Below are 18652 nucleotides of genomic sequence, written 5' to 3' on the forward strand. Positions count from 1 at the left end.
TAACTAGAAACTGTCATAACCATAATGTTAACACCAGGAACAAATATAAACTCACAATGCCTAATCTTAGTGAGAAATTTCTCAGGAACAATTGTTTTACCATAATATATTATAAGCCACTTATATGTACATAGATTTTAGATAATTGTTCTGTTTTTTTTCTCCAAGTTAATAAAAAAAAATCTACTACTCGGCTATTTTGTAGGACGACGTAAATGCTTTTACAAAAAGATCCCAGAAAATCTTCAAAACAAGTGTTAATAAACGATTGAGTGATACCTAAATTTTGCAATAACATAAATGATTCGCTTAATGATACGACAGATTGGGAATGGAGCGACCGTCCTAAAGCTTAATATTAATAACACATTTTATTTTACGACATTATATTGTAACCATATTTTAACCGACTTCAAAAAAGGAGGAGGTTCTCAATTCGTCGTTATGTTTTTTTATGAATTCGTTCTTCTCAGGTCTGAGGTATATTCTTTTGAATGAGTGGTAGCTTTTGAATTTTATCCTATTTTGAATAAAAAATAATTGAATTTGAATTCTTTCTCTACAAGGTAAAAGAATTTTTGTTGTTGTATAGCATCGCAATTGTTCAGATAACATTGTCCATAAAAGTTGGGAGTTGGAGGAGGTGTCCATGCCGCGCATCCTCAGCCCAGAAGATCATGAGTGTGCGGCAATTTCACGATTCGCGACGCTGATGGTAGTATGTCGCTGCCTAACCATTTAGATTTTATGTCAACACAGTGATTCTTTTAATATGAAAGACATCACAACCTTGCTTTTTCGATGAGTATCTCACATGAGATACTCAAATCAGTTCTCGCTAGGGCTGTTCTGGTATCCAATTACCGACTCGTTCAATCTGAAGGCATCGATTGTTTTTGACAACTGCATTAAACGCCACATTCTATCTTGTATCGCTAGGTTAAGAGACGTAATGGGCTTGGTGCTTTTAGTTTGCGTTCACGCAATGATTATCCATGCTCGTTGGACGTGGATACATACACGTCCATTAACCCGGCCCCTGGGGGAATAGAGGCACCTTCTGTCCATGACGCGGGGGAGGGCATCTTGCACTTTAGTAGGCCGGAGTGTTTAGAAAGCTAAGTTCAGCAGGGACCCAGTCCTCCGGTGTATATCGAATAACCCTTTCCCGGGGTCACGGGTGAAGACCTCAACGGTGGGTTTGGCGGAGACAAGGGATGTCAATACGGCCAGTGCAGCGGAAGGGGCGAGCCACAGAGGCGTTGTGTCTGAATCCTGATGGAGGGCAGCGGTAGCCATCAGTACTGTGGTGAAGCGTAAGGAAGTTTAGTCTGAACCGGTTTACTAACATTCTATGGACACTGAGTCCGTAGTACCGCGATGTAGTAAGCAACGGGATACTACTACATTACCTATTCCCACGAGAGTTGAATGATGATGATGGATAACGCCCAAGAATAGAAAAGTACGTTCGCTTTACGATCCGCGTTGCAACCGGCGCTTTGAGTTTTCCGGGACTCAAAGTGTGAAATTGGCTACCGGCCGAGGGAATGTAGACAACCAGGCTTACCCGGGAAATTATGCGATTCATTAAAATCCAATTGCACAAGAACATCCGCATAGGCACTTGGAATGTGCGTGGGCTCCTCGGTGAAGGTAAATTACACATCCTAGATAAGGAACTTCAACGATGCGACTCCATTATCACCGGTTTAAGCGAGACTCACTGGAGAAATAGTGGCCACAGCGACTTGGATAAACACACCATTTATTATTCAGGAGACGATACTACCAGCTATGCCGGAGTGGCCATCGCAATTCCTAAATATTGGACTAAATTGGTGCTAGGTTACAACCCCGTTAGCAATCGAATTGTAACAATGAAGCTCGATGCATCACCCACCCCATTGAACATTGTACAGGTGTATGCACCCACCAGCACAGCGGAAGACAATGATGTAGAAAACTTCTACAATGACATTGAATCTTCAATTGCAAAAATACCATATAAAGAATTACTGGTTGGTTATACTTGGCGATTTTAACGCTAAAGTGGGGGATACGCGTATGGATGAGGGTCTGCGGGATGTTGTGGGTGGCTAAGGACTCGGACAAAGTAATGTTCGAGGGGAGAGATTACTCCAGTTCGCTGCTGACAACGGCCTCACCATCATGAACACCGTATTCCAGCAACACCGCAGACGGTTATACACCTGGACGTCTCCTGATGGTAACCACAAGAATCAGATGGACTATATACTTGTTAGATCTAGATGGCGAAGTTCAATTACGAACGCACACACATTGCCCGGTGCCGATTGTCAGTCAGACCATCAATTGCTTGTGTCCAATCTCAAACTTAAGTTACGAAACTCCATACCTCGTAAAATTAGTTTGAACCTCAAAATAGTGGACCAAACAGCTTTTACAAACAAATTGTCAGCCGAAATTAACACATGGAGGTCAAAACCGCTAACTGACGACCCTGACTCACTCTGGCAATCTGCAAAAGAGCAAATAAAAGATACTGTACGCTCGTCGCAGCCTATGCAAACTACAGGCAAACGTCAGAACTGGATGTCAGATGACACCTGGTGCCTCGTAGAACGCCGGCGTGAGATGAAAGCCAAGGTTGCATTAGTCCAGGATCTTAATTCAATGGGTGCTCAAATTCAATCTTCTTCTCGCGGAGATCGTAACAACCATCTCAAAAACATCTGCTTAGAGTTGGAAAAAAACGCAGAGCGTCACGAAACGAAACATTTATTTAAGAAGATTCGTTGCATCACTCCTCAATTCAAACCGAAAACCTGGGCTGTCGAGGACTCAAATGGGTAACGGAAATCATGGATATCGTGGGTGTGTGGAAAGCATACTGCGAGGATTTCTTAACCGACAGCAGTACATCATCATCGTGCTTCTTTGGGACGTTCTAAGCGAGATGGGAGTTCCCAATCATTTAGTTCGTCTCATACATCAACTCTACCAGGACGGAACTGCGACTGTTCAGTGGGAGGAAGGAAAACATCAAACTTAAGATACGCTGATGATACAGCTCTTCTCGCTCAAACAAAATAAGACATGGAACAGCTGTTGGCACGCCTAGAGACAACTAGCCTCTCTTTTGGACTCGTAATCAACAGAGACAAGACCAAAATGATGATGGTGGACCGAATGGAACAAAATCAACCTGATATCTCCCTGATTGGCAACTGTGAGGTTGTCCAAAGCTACGAATACCTCAGCTCCACGATCACGAACACTGGTGGGTGTGAAGACGAGATCCGTAGAAGATGTGGTATCACACGATCTGCCGTTGACAAGATGAATAACGTCTGGTGTAACCGCAACGTCACTAAAGCCACGAAAGTCCGCCTGATGAGAAGCTTAGTCTTCCCAATCTTCTTATATGGTGTAAAAACGTGGACGGTGCGCCTGAAAGACCGATGCAAAATCGACGCACTAGAAATGTGGAGCTGGCAACGACTGCTGCGAATTCCTTGGACTGCGTTTCGGACTAATGTTTCGATATCGGAAGAACTCAAGGTGAAGGAGAGACTATCGTCGACTGTACAAATACGAATCCTCAAGTACTTTGGGCACGTTACACGAAACTAAAACTCCATGGAACGACTCGTCGTCCAAGGACGAGTGGAAGGCAAGCGATCACGAGGTCGGTCACCTACGCGTTGGACAGACCTGATAAAGGCTGCCACCGTAGTCAAATGTTCCCGTAACGCTGAAGATCGTGGAGGCGCATTGCGAGGGCTGCCTCATCCACCACAGATACGTCTTGTGTGTACCTACAGTCTCATCATGCAACCACAACCACTCTGTCAAGAGTGAACGACTAAGGAGGAGGAATTATTATCCCGAAATGTCATTTCATCGCGCTTGCCGCTGACCGAAGCCCTCAAGTCATTTACACTCACCGGTATAGATTTTGCTGACCCTTTGGCTAAGGTCTAATTTTGTCTCATCTCTTACTACGCACGCAATGCAAATAGAACTTGTCACGGAGCTAGTAGTTACCGATAGTTTTCTGTCGGCTTTAAATAGATTTTTATCTTGTCGAGGTCCGGTGACTACTGTCTATTCAAACGACGAATTCGGTAACATTTTGAGAAAGGAGAAGAGATGGGGAAGCTAACATCAAAATTCTGAAGACGCATCTCTTTATAGTCATTGGGGATCAGTTATTATCATTTGAAGAATTGAAACCCGTATTTTCAAGGTATTTTGGTAAGTATAGTTTTTCAAAGAGAATGTAAATACTACTTAAATAAGAGTCGGGACTGCTCAACCAATCCACAATCACTCCTCCACTTTTACATAGAAGTGGAGGAGTGATTGAATTGATTTGACATAAGCTTTTTTTTATATTAAATGGCTCCGTCGACATAATGTCGACGATTCGGCCAACGTCAAGGTGGAGAGATTTTTTATTTTAATTTAGCTGATTGAAGTATATAAAGAGCTGATTAAAAGGAAATGATCGGTTGATATAGCTGAGGTTTTTTTTGTGAACTGAAGAATAGGCAACAAGAGTTAGTACGGTTAGTAATAAACACCCATAATATAATATAATAAACCTTGTTAGTATCTAATCTAAATTTAAGGGAGAAATGTGTGAATGTAAGTGAGAATATGTGCCTAATAGAAGCGTAGAAAGTATAGAGGATAGAAATTACAATTTAATATTATTGCGGGAAATAAATTTGTAAAGAATCTTTATGAAAGGGGAATGGCATAAAGTAAGAAGAAAAGGGATGTTGATGGGGCGAGGTATATCCTTCGGTAGGTCATATAAAGGAATTGGCAGTTTAGGGCAATAGAAAAAAATATGTTCAAGAGTGCCTTCCTCAAAGAAACATTCACATATATAATGGTTACCCGGATCTTGGCTAAAAATACTGGGGAACAGACAAATTCCAAGCGGAGTCGCATGATGACAGAAGTGAAAAGTTTATTTTGCCAAGTTTCTTAATACCTCGCTCTTTTATTCCGGTTATATTATTTTTATGGAGGAATTGTGCAAATTTAAGAATTTAAATGCGTATCCCGACGCGGGGTCTGGTTCTGTTTTAGAGACATAGACAGAAAATGGGCCTTTGTCTCCATCAGAGTATTTAATCTTACAATCAGAGTCAAAACCAGGTTTGGAATAAATTGATTGAATTGATTCCGCCGGTGTCCTAATCTTCTTGCCACCGAGTTTAGGTATCTCCATCTCTGCCGTTCTTTTCAAAACTCTTGTATCCCCCCCTATCATCAGGCGGCTCCTCCATACTCACTTCTACTTATAATTACAAAAATACCATATACTCACCTAAGATAATTATGCCACCACCAAAACAACACTAACAATTAAATTCAGATTCACAAACTTCACGATCAGCGTTAACCAAAAGATAACCTAAATTCAACAACCTCTCTCAACCACGCGTTGAACCGAACCAAAGAGTTTTTTTTTGGTTCTGTTCGTCCATCTGGGCAGGCAAAGGGGTCAAAAGCCCATACAGCCAAGTCTTCATTTTTATTTTTCTATTCTTCACGTTACACAGCTTGTTCAAAGTCAAGCTAAGTATTTATATAATCTTCATCTTCAAACATAAATAGTACAATTTCCCATAAAAGTAGTATTTCGTGTTCTTCATGTTTCATTTTCTTCATATACATATGGGTTCGCATGAAAGGCCGAAGCCAAGTCTTTTATTGATAATATTCTTGTTCCAATGAAGATCAAGCTTAGCCCCTTATTTTTAATAATAAACTTTTATGATATAATACTAAAATATAATTCTCATATACGTTATAAGAAATATATTATACATGAATTATAAGTAATAATGATGAATATTAGTTGAATATAATTATAAGATAATATGAAACTAATTTAAGGTATATATATATATAATTTAACTACAAATATAATATTTACATTTATACATTAAAATTTACATTATAAACACAAGTCCAACAATAATTTATGGACGAATATGTTTTAAGTCTGTGTAAGGGATTGTGTCAAAAGCCAAGCCGTATTTTCAAATTTCGCCTACTGTTGAAACTATAAATTTGTAAAGCGGCACGAAGCAGTTTTCAATAACTGCTGAAGTGAGCGCGGGATATCTTCAGCATTCTTATAAATATCCAAGAGGCAGTCTATCAATGTAAATCTTTGAAGATTATATTGGGGACAGTCAAAGAAAATGTGATCAAGAGTTTGGATGTATAAATTACAGAATTGACAAGTTGGAGAATCTAAAACACCGATCCTAAATAAATGAGCACCACTACGAGAATGTCCCAGACGTAACCGACAAATTGTGGTGTAAAATTTTCTGTGTAAGTATTTTTTCTTTTTAACAAACCAGGGAGGAGAGATTTCGTTTTTAATGTCGCCTAACCATTTGCCCTTTGTTTGAACAACTTGTTGCCAATAATTCTGAAAGTCTTGCAAGAATGTACCTTTAAAATGAGACAGTGCATCTGTGTGTGGTATGGGAATGTTCAAAGCAGTGTGTATCTGATTACTATTCACAATAGATTTAGCAAGATAATCAGCTTGTTCATTTCCTTCCACGCCTATGTGTGAAGGAGTCCAGAATAAAACAATATCTTTTGTTAGGGATAAGCATTGATATTTATCTCTAATATTGTAAATGATGAAATTAGTTGTAACACTACATTTAGGATATTGTAAAGCTTTTAAAACACTCATGCTCTTAAATGCTTTTAAAACACTAACGATCCAATTACATGACTGTTCTCCAATATATTCTAGAGCAGCATATATGGCAGCACACTCTGCTGTGTAAATACTAGCCAAGGTATTTAACCTATGACCAAACCCACTCCGCAGTTGTATGTCATAAACAGCCACAGAGACAGCAGTATTACTTTTAGATCCATCAGTATAAAGTTGGTTATAATTTTGCCATTCTGACAGTATAATAATATATAGGGAAAAGAGAGCCCTCTCGACGCATTAAGAGCTGTCTTTTTGAAAACTAGCGCCATCTGGAGATTGGCCCCGAAAATAACTATTATAAGCTCCAAATTATAAAATTCATTTTTAATGTTGTGAACACTACTTTTTTATTTAGGTATTGCAATTTTTTATCATGTTGAAATTGCGTGTAGACTTAGTTATTTAATTTTGTCACAACATAGAACATAAAGGATAGATTTAGTAGTGCAAATATGCAAAATGGAACACGAGAGCTACATACATGCGCAAAGGCTATAACTAGCCGCCATTTTATGACCAGTGGGCAGTGACACAATTATAGAAAAGTTGAAAGGTTTCAAAGCGAGTGACAGCTGTCAAAGCCTTCATTTTCGGTCTGTAATTTGAAACTTAGATCATTTGTAGGTATAGATAAGTTTTCCATAGAAGCCAATAAAACTTTTTCTCAGATAATGTACTCTGATTTTCAAAATTGGCATAAAATCTACACTGATGCTTCAAAAACAGACATGAGCCCTGTTGGTGCTGCAGCATGGATTCCTTCAACATGAATTATACTCAGTTACAGCTGCCCATCTATCACTTCTGTTTTCACTGGGGAATCAATTGTCATTCTTGAAGCAATTTTATTTGTTAAGTCTCATGGCATGAACAATTCTATTATTCTTTCAGACTCCAAAAGTTGCGTTCAATCAATACTGTCAAATCCATTTAGGTCTAAAAGTAATTTTCCAATTATATTTAAAATAAGGGAATCTTTGAAAGAATGCTATGACTTCAATATTAACATTGTTTTAGCATGGATTCCAGGTCATTCAGGCATTCTTGGTAACGAAAATGCAGATGCCTGTGCGAAGATACCTAATGCAACAGGTTCCCTCCAATATTCAAAAATTTTCTCCCATGACTTGCGCATCCTGAAACCCAAGATGCATTCCAAAAACTCTAAAGGCAAATTTTATGGAGATCTAAAACCCGTTATCCTCAGAAACCTTGGTTCTACAAATTTAAAATTCCCAACAAGTCAGTGATTTCAACTATTTGTCGTTTACGTTTCATGCTTGTACCCCAGTATTTTTGGCTAAACTAAGAATAAGGGACAATTCCTTGTGTGAATGTGGTCTAGATGAGGGAAACGTGGATCATTTATTCTTCAATTGCCCTTTAACGCAACCTTCTTTGTACAATTTTATATCTCCTGAAATTCCCGCCCAACTTGCTTTAAATGTCTCCTCTACCTAGTTTTCACTCTTTTTGTATATATTTTGTGTAAATATATTACAATAAATAAGATGAAGTTGTAAATAGCACTAAGTACTTATATCAAATAAGTGTATGTCCTATATAGTCCTAACAGCATGTATATTTGTTTCAGGTATAAGAAAATAAAACTTGTTTCAATCTTAAGCACCGATCACTACCATTAAAACTAGTAAAAGAATACTCTAAGCTTGGTGGTCTACCTTAACTTGACATTGGCAGACTTGTCGTATACCTTCCACAGAGCTATGGAGGAAGAATAGAATAGAGTAGAACTAACAGATGGCACTACAGTCTTCTGAAAACGTCACTTTAAGGCTTCTGTCCCACGAACCGAACACGGACATAAGCTTGAAACACTAAGAAAAAAATGGAAAGTAAAGAATGGCGCGACGTATTATAATCCGGCTAAGTTTGAAAGCGAAAAACGTAGTGGATTTCGGCTATCTTCGTTTTTTATAAGATTATAGCCATTATCTGTCAAATGTCAATCTATCAATGACTGCACGTTTCATACAATCAAGGGAATCGCTTTTTTCTTAGAGTTTTGCTTGGCTGTACTCTGTAGTCTGTACTCTGTAGTTTTTATACGTAATAATAAGTCCTATAACCTATAATTATCATTTCAATTTATAAAAGTTAAAACATTTTGTAAATGATTAAAATTATGCCATATTCAAGAGTGTATTGCAATTTAAATAGTTTTTGTAAACCAATTAAAAAAGGGCAAAATGGAAAATAATTATCAGTTCTTACCATAGTATAAGCCTTGTGTGTATAAGTGTTGAAGAATATAGAAGTGATTTAAAATTAACTACATATTTACTATGGTTATACTCGATACAATGGAAGGTTTTGGTAATTTGGAGGAAGAAGCACTGAAGCGAAAAGAGAGGTTAAAAAATTTAAAGAGAAAAAATCCTAATAGCACTGAAGTCAAGAATGAAGGAGTACTATTACCAAAGTAAGCATAATATAATTAAAATTGTCTTGTAGTGTCTATTATTTGTCCTAATGAGTGGACTACATGTTTTGCAATATTTAGCATATGGTTTCTAACGGTTATATTTAATCATTTTGGTAGAGCCAGAGTTGTCTTAGTGATTTAATAAATTATAATAATAAAAGTTTGATAACTTAAATCACTCTTTAACTTTTATAAATTCGTTAGTATTGTAAAAATGTAGTTATGCCACTATGCCACAATGCATCATGCTTCTTAAAGCAGTATAAGTTTTAAAATTTAGAAAGAGCTAATATTGATGATGTTTTAATATAATTTTTTATCAAATTAGACAACTAATATTCTCTTAGCAATATTAGATTAATCTCAGGAGTGTTTCACTCATAATACAATAAGTCAACACATTTTTTTATGGAATGTGAGGATAAGTTTGATTCTTAAACATCTTGACTGTTGCCTCTCATTATATTCTTGATAATATTATGTATGTACTTATGCACATAAGTGAATGTGCTAGAAATTGTCACTCATAACCATAATGTTAACACCAGGAACTAACATTAACTTATAATGCCTACTGGGCTAAGTTGAGTTAATAAGTCTTTTGTGGCATTGTATAAGTTTTTAATACAAGATCCCAGAAAATTTTCAAAACAAATGTATTACCAGATTCAAAAGAATTGTTAAAATCTGTTTGGGTGGTAAGGGTTACTATAACATAAATTACTTTATGATACCACAGATTAGGAATCAGCTTAAGAACCACCTTAAAGCTAATAAATAATACATTTAATTGTACACCATAACATTGTATCCATAATTATTTAAAAAAAAGAAGCTTTGTTTACTCAGGTCTGAGACATACCTACTCTTTTGAATGGGTGATAGTTTTTGACTTTCATTAAGTGATATCACACCTATTTTGAATAAGAATATTTGGAGTTGAATTCTTAAAATGACTCTCATGATCCTTTGCATCACAAGAGGAGTGATATTATAAATGTCTATATAACCGGAAGTGCATCTGTGAATAAATAAAATAGTAACAAAAGATAAATAAAAACAATTTGCTTAAAAATAATTTCAGGCCAAAGTTTAGAAGCTACAAACCTCAGGATGAGCTCTTACAAGAATCAAAATTAAAGGAAGCTGAACCAGCCAAAGTTGATGAAGAGATTAAAGATTTAGTTGAAGCTGGTAAAGAAAAGGTATTAAATGCTGTCTAAATATTATTTCCACTTTATCTTTAAAAATCACATATCAGATCTGACATTAATTACTGATAAGAAAAAAACTGAAACAAGAAAAATAGGTACTTGGGAAATAAGTTGAGACAGCAATTACAGTGTAAAGTGTAGGTAAACATATCAATATTTATTAGTACAGTAGAAACTTGATTAACCAGACTATTTGTTGCCGTTTGGATAATCAAATGTATGAAGTAGGAACTTCTAAATGTACATACATATTTTCTTTAGATCACATTACATATTTGTAATTTGGTGTAATGGTAAGACACTTGTTCTCTTCATTGCTGCTGTTTTTTAATCCACTTGAGAGCTGTTTCCAGGATATGAAGTGCTTCATCATGAGATGGTCGTACATCATTTGAAACTAATTATCGGGGGGATTACCAATAATAAATTCAACTTTTAGGTGTGTAATTGGTCAAGATTGGTAGTCCAGATAACGGCGAATCCGTATAACTGAGGGCCGGATAATTGAGTTTCTTCTGCAGATATTAGTATTACTTTGTCAGTGCTTTACCTTGATATCTTATATTATCCATAAGGGAGTGCAAAATACATTCGTTTAGTAAGTTTGGCTGGGCTGTTTACACACTTAGGCTCTTGATTGGGCCATTATGCGTTTTCATTTTGTCTTCTTCTCCAGCCCAACCAGCCCAGATCATTCCAGAAGTCTAGCAGTCTTTTTAAGTTTCTGCAGGCATCTGGAGGTGATGCTAGTGATTGGAGTATTTGTGCCCGTTCTTCGAGCACACTCCTGCACTCCTTAAGCATGACATGTTCTAGCGTCATAACTTTCAAATATATACTCTCGTACTTATTTAACAACACTTAAACACTGCTCAATAATTCATTTAATCCTGAGCAAAACATTTTATACCCTTTGCCAAACCTCTCCTCTCTTCTCCTCACCCCTCTCCCCTCCTCGCCCCAACGGTGTGGAGACCGTTACACTAGCGCCACTTCTCATACACCCTCTGCTCGCTTTACTTGACTTGTAATGTGTAATTATATTGATGTTCTTGCCAGATTAATATCAGCTATGTCCCAGTAGTGAGTCTTGAAATTTGAGCCCAAAAATTTTTATAAGCATTGTGGATAATTATCAAGCATTACCTGATATTATATGAATACCATAACCACTGGACATGTTCAATACTAGTCATTGACAAAAATACTAGTAATGGAGATATTAGAGGTGATAGTTGCAGTCCATTCTTGGTTCCGCTTCAGGTTCAGACCTGACTGTCATTCTCAGCTGATATTAACTCGAAAATATCATTTTATATAGTATATTGTATTATTTCCACTTCAGGTGGTTCTTCAAGATTTGGATATCACCAGCCTTGCACCTCGCAAACCGGACTGGGATCTCAAAAGAGATGTTGCAAAGAAATTAGAAAGACTTGAACGGAGGACTCAAAAAGCGATAGCCGAGTTGATTTGGGAGCGGCTTAAGGAAGGCACAGAGGAGAACCTTAGTGCTATGATTACCATGACTGACACTAGAGTGGCTGGTGGTGATGACTGAACAAAATTAAGTGATTCAAAATGATTTATATTTTCTGTTAAACCAGCGGATGTGTAATGAAGATAATGCAACAGATTAAATAAAACCCTTTCACCAATTTTAATATAGTTTATTTTATATCTTTACAATATCACAGTCATAATTTATATACCTAAAGTGCTAAAACAAAACTAACTACACATTTTTTTTAATACTTAATAGTTTCTGTGCTTTTAGCTTTCAATATCATTTATAGCTTCTTGGGAACTTGATTTTCATCAGTTACTATTCTATGAATAAATATTCACTTACTACTTCAGCTCTTTCTACAAAATTATGTGGTGTACATGTGTGATGGGCCTTATGTTTGTACTTTGGACAAGGAAAGTATGACTTGGTAAGATTACAATATTATATAATATACATAGTTAAACCAACTATATTAAAAAGTTCTTTAGAACTTATATTCTATAAGATTAGGATCAAAGTAAATACGAAATAATATACACAAATGTATACAATGATGAACAACATTCTATACAATATATAAAAATCACGTCATATAAAAACAAAGCTTAAAATATGGAACATTCCACAAATTACACAATAATATTTTGACTGCTTTATCTATAATACATCGTCACATTTACTCCAGTTGTTTAAAATATACTTGCTTATTGAAGCAGCAATGTAAAACCAAGACTCCTTTGCTCATGATAGGCTAGATTAGGGGTACCATAAGGGCGCCTTTTTCTGCCGTGAAGCAGTAATGTGTAAGCATTATTCTGTTTCGGTCGGAAGGGCGCCGTAGCTAGTGAAATTACTGGGCCAATGAGATTTAACATCTTATGTATCAAAGTGTCGAGCACAATTGTAGTGCCACTCAGATTTTTTGGGTTTTTCGAGAAATCCGAGTGGCACTGCATTATATTGGGCAGGGTGTATCAATTACCATCAACTGAACGTCCTGCTCTTCTCGTCCCTTACTTTCATTAAAAAACATTTATTCAGTTCATAACATCATAGTAGATTCGGACAGTGACAGCTGACACACGACTAAGGAGAAAAGTGTGTTTACTTTTCCCTTTCCGCTGTCAGTCTGCGAATTATTAACCTTTCCGGATCAGCGCGCTCCGCCGCTTAATGTAGGTACACCTTAGATCGGCAAGCGTTCGGCGCTCGCGCAGCGTTTTCCCCGTGCGTATTATTTTACGTGTAGTTATAAAATGCTTATACCTAGGGTGATTTGAGTGACTGTCACTGAAAGCTATTGAAACAAGCTATAAGACCATGTATAAATTATTCATATTGTGTTTCTATTTTATTTCACACAGACTTTTCATTCGACAATAAGTGTAAAAATAGGTATATTTTAAAATAAATGTTGATTTTCAATGTTAATTACTTGTTTTATTTATTTCCTTTTATGTTTTTGTAATGAACATAAAATAAAAACAAAATCTCCGCAAAGATAATCTTCATGCAAAGTCTTGATAACGACCGCTCGCTGCGCCGCCCGGGAACAAGTGAACACAAAAATGCTATGTCCGTAAAGCTATGACGTCGAATATTGGTGGCCTTGAATCGTAACGGATCGAAATGTGTATCGGACTTCACTCGTTCATAATTGCGTAGGCAAATAAACCATCTTGTACACCTAATAAGAGTGAAAACTGGGTGAGGTAAAAGAGTGCCTTGGGGCACTGCCGCTCTCTCTGTTTTTTGAATTTCCAGTGCCTGCGGGCACGTCCGATGCGGAAAGGTCAGCGTTTGTAACCGTACGATAATTTAATATGTACGTACGATGGTATACTACTACATAGCATGCGCAGATTATACGTTAATTACTATTATGATAAAATAAAATAAATTATTGAAAATTATACTGATAGTCAACAACAATTATTACAGGTGTTCTTTAAAGTCAGCGCCATCTAGTGGCTTATTTATTTCCTAAGACAGTACACATTCTGCTGCCGAGTGCTGCTGCTTCATGGCGCAAATCGCAATCCTTTGGTTTGGTGAATCCAATTCCGCATTGGTTGCTACAAATTTGAATATATCGACGTTTAATTTAATTTGTTTCGCTTACTGTCACGTTTGATAATTATGATTTTTTATGGTATTAAAATCATTATCCTGGTGCGTACGATAAATATACGATAATTTTACAGCTTACCAGGTACCTACGATAGCTGCCTGGCCTCAGGTTGTGTGAACACTGCTACGAGAACGTCATTGACAATGATTGTTACTTTACTTTATTGTTTTCATTTGATTTTAAACAGCAACATTTTAAAAATATAATATGTTACCTTAACAATCTTAGCGAATAGTACTATAACATCCATTTACAATGAGAAAAGGATCTATTTACAAACTGAATCGTTGAATGAGCCAATTCAAAACATTACATCAGAAATTACATTTATTATTTGAAACGATTGCTTTTACACACATTAAATTTAAAAACAATATTTAATCTTGTTTTAATTTAATTTTGTGTAATTAATCCCAGAAGTAAGGGTTATCACTAAAAATAATTAATTGTTACGATTGCTTTTGTTTGTTAAGTTGCATTATACATTTTGTTATCTTATTATCCTGTATTCAGTTTCACATAACATATTTGAACTTGTTACGTTTTGAGGATATATTATTCTTTATTTAGTTATTTTATGACAGCCTTATTAAGCTTAGCGATGCTTAGATTGGATTTGTTTCCATATAAAAGTTTCACTTATTCTAATATGTAGTGATACATTCAACAAGAAAATAATAACTATTTTATTAATTGGTTTGGTAATATAGGTATACATAAACACATACTAATATTCAATTAATGCTAAAATTTATAAGTAAACTAATAGTAACATGATGCTAAAACTAATGTAAATATTATTTCTATTTGATCCACAGCTATTTTTTCTAGTTCTCTTCGAAGGCCATTCGGGTTCATGACCGGGGTCATCAATTTCGTTGTACGTGAAGTAATTGCTGTCAATGTTGTAGAAGACCGTCCGGTCCCCTATCGGCTGGATCGGGCGGAAGTTGTGACGAATCTTACCATTGGCCGATCTAAGTTCTCTGAACACTTCTATCTGTAATGTTTTTTATTTCAGATTTACATTATATTAATTTTAAACGGAATTCACTGAGAAGAACCCGCACAAAATTGACCACTCTAGAGACAGGACTACACATGACTAGCTATCCCGAGATCAGTATTGCACACAACAATGGGAGGATCCTTTGCACAGGATGCCTGCTTTAGATTATGGGTACCACAACGGCGCCTATTTCTGCCGTGAAGCATTAATGTGTCAGCAATATAGAGTTTCGGTCTGAAGGACGCCGTAGCTATTGAAATTACTGGGCAAATGAGACTTAACATCTTATTAATTTTTGTGTTTTTCAAGAATCCTGATTGGCACTGCATTGTAATCTGCAGGGCGTATCAAATACCATCATTTGAACGTCCTGCTTGTCTCGTCCCTTAATAAAAAAACCATTCAGTGAAAGCTTTACTGTGTCAAGTACCTAAATGATGAAGTGCTTGTCTTTATTACAATCGTTTATTTTATTTACCATTACCATTAAACCAGTGGGAGGCTCCTTTGCACAGGAAACCGGCTAGATTATGGTCACAACGGCGCCTATTTCTGCCGTGTAGCAGTAATGTGTAAACATTACTGTGTTTCGGTCTGAAGGGCGCCGAAGCTAGTGAAATTACTGGGCAAATGAGATTTAACATCTTATGTCACAAGGTGCTATAGGAGTGCTATTGTAGTGCCGCTCAGAATTTTTGGGTTTTTCAAGAATCCTGAGTGGCACTGCATTGTAATGGGTAGGGCGTATCAATTACCATCAGCTGAACGTCCTGCTCGTCTCGTCCCTTATTTTCATAAAAAAAAAGGATAATAACATTAAAAGCTACAGGAAAAATATTAATGAATTATCCTTTGTATCGAGATCAAGATCAGATCCTCGTGACCAGAATACTTGATTTTAGTTTGGTATGAAACTTGAAAATCAGTTGTACTCTTAGATTAAGGATTGGTCCCCGCTGCGCTCCAACTAGATACGAACAATAGATTTTTTATTACGGCAACTATTAGATGCTTGTATGCGTGGCATCTTGACACTCAATGGCATCTTTCAAATTTTGTAAAATAGGTACGCTTCGTGTTATTTTATATTGAAATTAATAAAATACAAAATACTGATGATATGTGATCCCAGTGTCTTTCTTATTTATTGTAGTATTATTTTAACAAAGTTTTGCTACGCAACCTGGTATTTTAGTGGCATTTATTAGCAAAGTTTAACAGAACATGCCGCACTTTGCGACTACGCCTGCGGTATCTAGTCGCAGCGCAGCGGAGACCAATCCTTAATCTAAGGTTATACTATTACATTCTATACATACCCATTCGCACGTTATACTTATTTTGATTAAAGTATTAAAATTCTGACCTGTTCATGTGTCAATCGAATTGGTTGTTCAAAGTCCAACCAGATGACTACTTCGGAACACGGAGGGGTGGTGAGAGAGCCCCTGTACGTGAAGTATCTCCTCAGGTCATAGGGCAGGATGTTGAGGATGGAGAACGGATTACTCATGATCACGCTCGAATGTGGCTCCGTGACGTTGCCAAGAGCTGACGTTATGTCGTCGTATGCTGGGTGTTGATGTCGGTCCAACTGGCAATTATACATAAAAGTGATTCATTTTAGACGTTATCCGTTACTTATCTATATAACAGCAAATTATGTGTGTATAAATAAATATATATAGGTATAGATATATTCGATCCATCATTTTTAGATTTTTAACAGATTTCAAAAAAGGAGGAGGTTCTCAATTCGTCGGTATCTTCTTTTTTATGTTTGTTACCTTGGAACTTTCGACTGAGCCGATTTTGGAAATTATTTTTTTATTTGAAAGCCCGTGTGGTTCCATTGCAATTTGGTGCAGATCTGAGAGTGGCGTCCATGAGAAAACCATTAAAGTCTCAAATTTGCTGTAAGTATGTGCGCGACAAATTTATGAATCACTCAATATCGTGTCAACCGATATCGATGATTCTTATTTTTATTGGAAAGGATATTGTTCAAAGGTAGCTTGGTGAGAGTTTGGTTATGCTCTGATTATGGGTTCCATGAAAAAGTAACGGAACTCTTCAATTCTTTGGAGCAAATTAACGATACTCGGCCGAATCTTTTTTATGCTAACCGGATATTTGAGTCACCTGCCATAACGTCGTTATGGTCAAGTAATTGTCGTAGTCGAATATGATGATCAATGGAACTCCTTAACGACTTACAGTAAGGGTGCGATCTGTGGCAGAATTTCTAGCTGTCTGTAATAAAATTACAATGCGCTGACGTTTATTACTGCATTGCAAAATTTAATACATATACACATATTTAGACAAATTATTAGTTAGTGTACTTCAGATTCTCTTAAAATAAAAAAAATGTTAACAAGAATACAACCGACTTCAAAAACACTAGGTATTCCAAATCAATAGATATAATATGCACTAAAAAGTATAAAAATAATTGCGTATTTTTATACAGTCTAATTAGTTAATCTAATTCTAGTAACGATTACTGTTATTTTTAGAGTCGGTGTCAGCCATGGTAGGTTTGTAACTACATACATAGTTACGAAGGCGGCACTGAAAATTTCGGGAATCAAGGAAGTGACACAACATTACTATTTAAAAATGTATTTATTGCTTTTCGAAGTATTCTCCGCGAAATTTGATACATTTTTCCATACGATGGAACCAATCGTTGAAGCAAGCATTCCATTCGGAAGTTGGGGTCTCCAAAATGGCCGTTTTGTAGGCGTCCACAGCTTCTTCAGGTGATAAAAATCTCTGACCACGCAATTTATTCTTTATTTTAGGGAAAGTATAGAAATCACTAGGGCTTAGGTCGGGGCTGTACCGCGGATGGTCTAATAATTCTATGTTTTCTCGCTCTAAAAACTCTTTTGTTCTGTGCGCGATGTGAGAACTCTCATTGTCGTGATGGAGGATGTTGCGGCGGTTGCAGTTCTCTTTACGGAGGATAACAATAATCTTAACTAGCATTTCGAAATTAAGATCTTTTTTTTAATTTTCATTCGGATTTGCCACCCTAGAATCACGCATCAAGAGTACTTAAGTATAGCCACGGTTGAGTGACAATGGCATATTTAAAGCCCCTTTTAACGTGTTAATGTACTCTAAAGTAAATTAAATTTTACGATTTAATATCTATATATATATAAAAATGAATTGCTGTTCGTTAGTCTCGCTAAAACTCGAGAACGGCTGGACCGATTTGGCTAATTTTGGTCTTGAATTATTTGTGGAAGTCCAGGGAAGGTTTAAAAGGTGAATAAATATGAAAGTGTTCGGAATTAAATAAAAACAACAATTTTGTTTTCCTTTGATGTGTCCCCCGTCGTCCGATATTTGTTTTGTATGGACATATTTTCTATGAGAGAATTTATTGACGCACGGTTTGACAGTTCTGCTGTAAATCAATTTCATTACAACAACAGGGAGCATATTTTACGAAATAATTCTTGATGTTATGATATATTATTGACAAATTCATAAAAAAACATTATTTTATTTATTACTAGATGATACTCTGCGACGTCGTTCGATCCCTATTTTTTTTTTTGAAAATATAATATA

At 36.4% G+C, this 18652-nt stretch overlaps 2 protein-coding genes across 2 annotated transcripts in view; one reads left to right on the top strand and one right to left on the bottom strand.

Moving 5' to 3' along the window:
• The first annotated feature begins 8799 nt into the window (after positions 1–8799).
• Positions 8800–12078, top strand: LOC126967260 (coiled-coil domain-containing protein 12). Its single transcript, XM_050811750.1, has 3 exons — positions 8800–9197; positions 10285–10405; positions 11760–12078. Exons 1-3 carry the CDS (start codon positions 9061–9063, stop codon positions 11973–11975), a joined length of 474 nt encoding a protein of 157 aa, XP_050667707.1. The 5' UTR covers positions 8800–9060; the 3' UTR covers positions 11976–12078.
• Positions 12079–14783: 2705 nt separating this feature from the next.
• Positions 14784–18652, bottom strand: part of LOC126967212 (putative carbonic anhydrase 3) — a 60861-nt gene continuing 56992 nt past the window's right edge. The window contains exons 6-7 of the mRNA XM_050811705.1: positions 16431–16658; positions 14784–15055 (exon numbers count right to left, since the gene is read on the bottom strand). Coding sequence (XP_050667662.1) covers positions 14807–15055; positions 16431–16658 — 477 coding nt within the window. The 3' untranslated portion in view covers positions 14784–14806. The remainder of the gene's footprint in view (positions 15056–16430; positions 16659–18652) is intronic.

The sequence above is a fragment of the Leptidea sinapis genome, chromosome 12, assembly GCF_905404315.1.
Source record: "Leptidea sinapis chromosome 12, ilLepSina1.1, whole genome shotgun sequence".
NCBI lineage: Eukaryota > Metazoa > Arthropoda > Insecta > Lepidoptera > Pieridae > Leptidea > Leptidea sinapis.